At 55.0% G+C, this 7,248-nt stretch overlaps 1 protein-coding gene across 2 annotated transcripts; it reads left to right on the top strand.

Moving 5' to 3' along the window:
* The first annotated feature begins 2,455 nt into the window (after positions 1–2,455).
* OTX2 (orthodenticle homeobox 2) lies at positions 2,456–6,303 on the top strand. 2 transcript variants are annotated; one of them, XM_021534661.2, is made up of 3 exons: positions 2,456–2,595; positions 2,966–3,117; positions 4,356–6,303. In XM_021534661.2, the coding sequence occupies exons 1-3, from the start codon at positions 2,499–2,501 to the stop codon at positions 4,974–4,976; spliced, it is 870 nt and encodes a 289-aa protein (XP_021390336.1). In that variant the 5' UTR covers positions 2,456–2,498; the 3' UTR covers positions 4,977–6,303. The 2 variants fall into 2 exon arrangements, with proteins under 2 accessions (XP_021390336.1, XP_021390335.1); XM_021534660.3 differs by having other exon boundaries at positions 2,945–3,117.
* The last annotated feature ends 945 nt before the right edge of the window (positions 6,304–7,248 follow it).

The following is a 7,248-nucleotide window of genomic DNA, read 5'->3' as shown; positions in this document are numbered from 1 at the left end:
GCCCGGCCCTGCCGCTCCCGGGGCCGGGGAGGAGCCGCGGCCGCGGAGCAGCGCGGAGCTGCGGAGGGAGAAGCGCTGGGGGACCGCCCGGCAGAGCGGGTGACGGGTCCATCCCCACCGCCTTTGCAATTTGTGGTAAAATTCGCTTGTCGGGAAATATCCCTTCAAACAGTCCCTTCAGTGCGGGAAAAAAAAAAAAAAAAAAAAAAGAAAAAGAAAAAAAAAGGTTTGATTTAAAAAAAAATTAAATAAATTTGGATTCGTTGAATTCGTTGGAGCGCGGCGAGGGCAGGGAACGCGGCTGTCGTTCGCAAAACAAAAGGAAACAAATTCCCTTCTCTACCTTGGCACCTTTCCCCCCGCCCTCCGCGGGAGCCCCTCCGCGCTGCTCCGCGGCCCGGCCGAGCCCCCCCGGCCCCCGCAGCGCGGCCGGGGCCGGGGGCGCAGCCTGCGCGGCCGGGCGCGGATCGCTGCCCCGCATTAATCACCGGGGCGAGCAGCGGAGCCGGGGCCGGTGCCTCGTAATTAGGGAGCGTGTGCCGCCCGGATTATCTCGTTAGTTTATCAAGAAAACATTTATTATAATTAATTCTCGGACGGGGTAATTATTATTGAGCGAGGGCAGAGCAACTGGTAGCCGGGATGTGCGCGGAGCGGGGGGAGCGGGAGGCGGGGGAAGGTGACAGATTGCGGAGTGGAGCCGTTGCTCCGCGGGCTGCGCGGCGGCCCCGGGATGCGCGGCCGCGGCCGAGGGGCTCCGCGGGCGGCCGCGCCGGGCTGGCGCCTCGGTGGGATGCCGCCGAATTTAACCGAACGGCTTGCTTTTTTTGGAGAGGAGGTGTTTGTGTGTGTTTTTTTTTGTTTTGGTTTTTTTTTTTTAGTATTTTTTTCTTTTTTTTTCTTTTTAAAATATTTTTGTCCGCTCGTTTTGAAGCGGGCAGCAAGCCCCGCTTTGCTCTCCCGCGCGTCTTGCGCGGAGAACAGAGCGTGGCTCCCCCCTCGGCAGAACCGTCCCCGTTCGGCTTCCCCCGGGGGGTGATGCTAAAAGCGGGGCCCGACCCTGCGCCCCCCGCGCTGGATGCGCGCTCCCTCCGCCGCTCAGCCCGGCAAATCCCTTCCCCGAGGGGAGAAGCGGAAAGTCCGCGCCGCGGAGAACTCGCACCGCCGGGGGTGCACGGGGCTGGAGCCCCCCGGCAGCGCTGGGCCCTCCCGGGGAGTCGGCTGGGCTGGAACGCGGAGTTTTGGGCTCTTTCGGGAAGAAAGTTCTGCTGGAGTTCGTTTTCCCGACGGCTGCTGGGATGGAGGGAAGGGCGAGCTTTCATTCAAAAAGATTTTAAAAAAAATATTTTCTGTGGGGAAAAAACGGCCTAAACCTTTTTAACCTTTTTATGAGTCTCTGTTTGGCCCGTTGCCGTCCTTTTTTTTTTTTTTTTTTTTTTTCTCCTTTTTTTTCCCTTTTTTTTTTTTTTTTGTTTTGGCGGACCCCATATTTGGGTCCCCCCTCGTTCCCCGGCGCAGAGATGCCGGTCCCGTCGGGGCAGCGAGAGGGGACCGGGGCAGCCCGAGCGGTGACCGGGAGAGCCGCTGGCTCGCCGGGGCTGTCCCGGGGCCGCTCACCGCCGGGCTGTTTGTTTAGCTTCAGCTCCGTCATCAAGAGTTTCTTGAAAGCCTAATAAATCTGTTACTTGCCTCCAAATCTAATTACCCGGAGTACTAATTAGGTGCAAATGGCCGGTGGAAATTACTGCAGACGTGGACTGATGGCGGGAGAGCAGAAAAGTTTGGCTCTTCCCGAGCGGGCATTTGAGCTCTGAAATGCAGCAACGTCGGGGGGAAGGGGAAAAGGGGGAGAAGGGGGGAAAGGTTTGAATGTTGCCCAAACCTGGGATAATTAAAGTCCTTGCAAGAGACTAGTGGAGAGATAGGTTTCTTGAATTGTTTCTTTGTTTCTCACCCTTGGGCTTTGTTATCTGCATTATTTATTTAGCCGAGGGGTTCTTTGTGTCTGCCAATGGCCCCAATCAAGTTTTGCTTGAGACAATTAGCCGGTGCCCGGCCGGGAATCCTATGCAAATGCCCCCGGCCGCCGTACAATGCGGGCAGTTGAAGGCATGGGGGGGTTTTGTTCGGGCAGTAATTACTGGCTGGGATGTGCCCCCCCTTCCCTCCCCTCCTCGCCCTTTTTGGGGAGAGATGCGTTTATCTAGTCAGTCTCTCCCAGCTCCCAAATCTGGTTGGGGTCCGAGAGGGAGGATTGACGAGGGTGGAGGGGGGGGGAAAGGCAGCCGGGATAAAAGCGGGGGGGGCGGGGGGCAGCGATCTGGCCTGACTCCCCCCTTCATCCCCGCATTGCTCCCTCCTCTTCCTCCTGCGCAGGCACCTGGCGGCCCCCCCACGCCCGACGGCTCCCCCAGGCACCGCCCGGGGCAGGCAGGGCGCTCGGCCGGCTCCCCCTCGCCCGGATTTCGGCCAACTCTCCTCCCCGCCACAACTTTAGCATGATGTCTTATCTTAAGCAACCACCTTATGCAGTCAATGGCCTGAGTCTCACAACCTCGGGCATGGATTTGCTGCATCCGTCCGTCGGTTATCCCGGTAAGCCACGTTTTTCTTCCCTCTTCCCTCCCTCTATTTTGCTGCGCGGGGGAGAAACCGCTGGGATTTTGGAGGCACAACATGCCCAGGGATCACGGCTGGCTTGGGCGGGTGAACGCGTGGGGTCCCTTCTTCCTGACCCCCAAGTTTTTCTGGGGGAGAGGGGCTGCAAACAGGGCAGACCCCGGCGCTGGGGATGCTCCGAACGCACGGAGTTGGGACGGCCGCGCTGTGGCGGCTGATCCTGGGGGTGCGGGACCCCCGGGAGAGGGGAGAGAATGTGGGTGCCCCTCTAGGGAGGGGGCTGGAGGGGACAGCGGGGTCTAAGGGGCCGCTGACTGACAGCCAGGGCCTCTGGCTCCGTTCGCAGCCACCCCGCGGAAGCAGCGGCGGGAGCGCACCACCTTCACCCGGGCGCAGCTGGATGTGCTGGAGGCTCTTTTCGCCAAGACCCGCTACCCCGACATCTTCATGCGGGAGGAGGTGGCCCTGAAAATCAACCTGCCCGAGTCCCGAGTGCAGGTAGGATGCGGAGATCCCTACCTGCCCTCCCCCTCCGTACCGCGGGAAGGGCTTGGGCTGGCCTGTGCCTGACTGGGAGGGACACGGCTTTAGGGGATGGATCCAGTCCTGAAGCCAAATCAAGCCCTTGTGGGGTGAAGGAGGCTCAGAGACGGGTGGGGGTTCAGTGAGGGGATGTGGTGGCATTTTGCATCCCCAGGGCTGGCTGTGCCCCCCCTTCCTCCCTCTGCACTGAGGGGGTGTTATGCAGATCCTGGATCCCAGCTCTTGGACCTTCCACACCCATCCCCAGCACGCCCAAATCCCAGTCTGTCCTGCAGAAGCCACAGAGGATGCCCACTTCCCCGGGGATCACCACATCCCTGGAGCTGGGCCAGACTGGGATCCCAGACCAAACCAGTACAGACTGGGAGCTTCCTCCCCCTCTGAGGGGACTTTGATGAGAGAGGGGCTGCCTTGGTGGAGAGAGCCCCTCTCCCGGGGCTGGGCTGTGTCTGCTCTGCAGGGAGCCCATGCAGGCAGCATTTTGGAGATGCTGCTGGCAAGGCAGGAGGGTCCTGCTCCCTCTGGGACCTAGAACACCCCAGCAGCAGGGGGACAGGGCATCTCCAAAGCCATCCCTTCCACTTGCTCCCTGACGAGGCTTCCCGAGGCTGTGTGGTGCTCCCGTGGAGCGTGGTGGCCGGGATCAGGATACCCCCATGCCAAACCCCATCCTCCTTCCCACAAAACCTCCCCAGAGCCAGCCAGCCCCCTTGGGCCCTGCTAAGGGAAGGTGAGATGGGCTGAGGGGCCAACTCTGGCCGAGGGGGTGAGAGCAGAGAGCCTGTTTGGAGGATAAATGAGACATCTTTACCCCTCTCCCCACCCTGAACCTCTGCTTCCCTAATTGTTCCCTGCTTTTCTGATGTTCTATTGTTTCTAATTAAGGGCTCGACTTCAATAGGCCTTACGCAGTGATTCCTGGGGGTCCCCGGCTGGCAAACAGCAAAGAGAGAATGCTTCCCCTTCTCCCGAAAAGTGACCTTATTAAGGAGTTTGATTTGTGATTTCCACTCGTTATTGCTGCTAATTATCTCAGGGAGGGGAAGCCCCGGAGCTTCCCTTCGCAGCAGCCTGCAACCCTCTGCTCTTGGGGGACAGTTTAGGGTTTCCCTCCCCGGCGAGGTCTGCCTGCCACCATCTCATCCCTAACCCCAGGCTTTTTCTCTCTCCCTCCCTTGTGTCTCTGCCTCAAGGTGTGGTTTAAAAACCGCCGAGCCAAGTGCCGGCAGCAGCAGCAGCAGCAGCAGAACGGGGGCCAGAACAAGGTCCGGCCGGCTAAAAAGAAGAATTCGCCCGCCCGGGAAGTGAGCTCGGAGAGCGGGACCAGCGGGCAGTTCACTCCCCCCTCCAGCACCTCAGTCCCCACCATTTCCAGCAGCAGTGCCCCCGTGTCCATCTGGAGCCCAGCGTCCATCTCCCCGCTCTCAGACCCCCTGTCCACCTCTTCCTCCTGCATGCAGAGATCCTATCCCATGACCTACACCCAGGCATCAGGCTACAGCCAAGGATACGCTGGATCGACCTCCTATTTCGGAGGGATGGACTGTGGATCTTACTTGACCCCTATGCACCACCAGCTCCCCGGGCCGGGGGCCACCCTGAGTCCCATGGGTGCCAACGCGGTCACCAGCCACCTCAACCAGTCTCCAGCCTCCCTCTCCACCCAGGGCTATGGAGCCTCCAGTTTGGGCTTTAACTCCACCGCCGATTGCTTGGATTATAAAGACCAAACGGCCTCCTGGAAGTTAAACTTCAATGCTGACTGCTTGGATTATAAGGACCAGACATCGTCATGGAAGTTCCAGGTTTTGTGAAGAACCTTTGTGATACCGAGAGAAATCGCGACGAGAACGAACAGGCTGGGCTGAGCGCTCCAGTTTTAGTCAGGTCTTGGTTAAGTTAAAGAGAAAAATAACTCCACGGACAAACAAATGAACAAAACAAAAAAAAAAAAATAAACAAACTTGACAGCAACAAGAGGGGGACAGTGTTGGTGTGATCCCGTTCAGACTCATCTCCTGCTCAGACGCTCTGGAAAAGGAATAATAAAGAGGAAAAACGGAGGAGGAAGGCCTTAAATGGACAGATCATCTAGTGAGCAGAAACCAGACAGACCCATCTGTGTTCTTTCTAGTTTTAGCCAATTGTTGGGTTTCTTTGTTTGGAAGAGGTGGGAGATCTTCCCACCTGCGGGCCAGTTTAAAAAAAAAAAAAAAAAGTCTAGGTTTTTATTTCTTTTTTTGTGTGTGCGTGGAAAGATGATCCTTCACCCAGAGGTTTCCAATGTGTTAGCCAACCCTCGGTTAAAATATTCAGAATGGACAACATCTCTCTTTTTCTCCCTCTTTTTGTCCCTCCCTCTTTCTTTTCTCTCTCTCGAGCTCATCCAACTGTTTCATGCCCAACTTGCTGAAGTTGGCACCCGGAGAACTTGGTTCAGGGCTGTGTGGGTTGTGTGACTGATTGTCCTAGCTGCACTACTTTATTTAAAGATTAAGAAAAAAAAAAAAGATAATGTTCATAAGGAGTCAATATGTAGTTTTTAAGAGACAATCAGTGTGTGTCTTATATAAATGGTACATCTGTGGTTTTTAATCTGTGCTAGACTTCAAAACTGTGATCTCCTGTATTGTATGCAACTATGAACTCTGCACCAGCAGGAGTTCTGCTGTGATTTAAATAGGTTATAATTATAAGTGAAATTCAGAGCAACTGAGTTACCTATTATCATCTTTAAAAAAAAATAATTAAAAATATATATTTAAAAAATAATAAAAAAGAAAAAAAAAAAAGAAAAACGCAAAAAACACGATCGCCTTTCACCCGAGGTGAACTGCACTGAAACTTTTTACAACAAACTGTCTCTGAATGAAAGAGGAAAGACCGAAAATACCCCACCCGAGGACATTTAACTCCTCTGGAGCTCACTTACTGCTGGCCACGCCGGCAGTAACCGTCAAATCCGACAGGACTTTGGGCAGTTGCTCTGACCTGGATGAATTTAAACCAAGAAATTCATTGTCGTTTATGCTTGCAGATGTTAACTGAAAAAAAAAAGAAAAAAAAAAGATATATATGCATAAACCTTTTTTTCCTGGATTTGGCAGATATGTATAATTATATTAAAATGGTTCTAGCACACTTGATGTTTGTCTTCCATTTCAATCACAGCCGGCGAGGGACGGAGAAGGGGCACGGGAGACCAGGAGGGTCTGGCTGCTTCTGCAGGGTTGAGACAAAAGGGGTTCTGCTGGCATCTCCCCGAGGTGTAGGAAGCAAAAATCGAGGAGGGGCGTTATTTTATTTTTGAAATCTTTAATTAAAAAAAACTTCCATTACAAGCAGAGCTTGGCTAAGGTGACCTTTCCCACCCCAGCTTCGCCAAATCTCTTGGTGGGGAGGGAGGGACGTGGCTGCCCGGCGGCTTCTTCCCAGGGGATGGAGTCCCCAGTTGTGTCTTTGGGGAGAACTTTCCAGGCAGAAAGAAAGGAGAACCTGGATCAGGCAGAGGTGCTGGGGAAGGAGAGGGATGGTGTTTGAGCTACAATCTCACCAGCTGAAGCCCCAGGATGCAGGATCAGGCCTTTCCCACGCATTCCCTCTTCTTGGTGGCTCTTTCTCTGTCCCTCTCCCTCTTTCTCCCTCTCTCCTTCCCGTGTGCAGTGCTGGAGCTGCTGGAGCCCTGCACTCGGGTTGGATTTAGCACAGTGAAATAATGGATCTCTGGAAAGGGAGTGATCTGGGAAAAAAAACCCAGCACCATGTCACTTGCTGTCCCCCAGGTTTGTCACCAGCACCCTGTGAGCCACCCAGGGCCACCAGCACCACGCTTTGGTCCTCAGGACTGAGGAGCACGAGTGATGAGGCAGCCACGGTGCCTCTCCATCCATCCCTGGGCTCTGCATCCCCGTCCCAAAGCATCCCTTCCAAACTGCTCCTTCCTGCAGTGCCACGTGTGTCCCCAGGGCAGGGAGCAGCCTCTAAAATAAACCACTCTGGGGGAAGGAGAGCTTTGTGCTGCCTCACAGTTAGCCTGTGTCAGTCGGTGATTTTCTCATTTATTTTTTTTTTTTGGAACGGGAGGAT

This window comes from Lonchura striata, chromosome 6 (genome assembly GCF_046129695.1).
Source record: "Lonchura striata isolate bLonStr1 chromosome 6, bLonStr1.mat, whole genome shotgun sequence".
Taxonomy (NCBI): domain Eukaryota; kingdom Metazoa; phylum Chordata; class Aves; order Passeriformes; family Estrildidae; genus Lonchura; species Lonchura striata.
The sequence above is the reverse complement of the archived record's forward strand: the minus strand, read 5'-3'. Positions and strand labels throughout refer to the sequence as shown.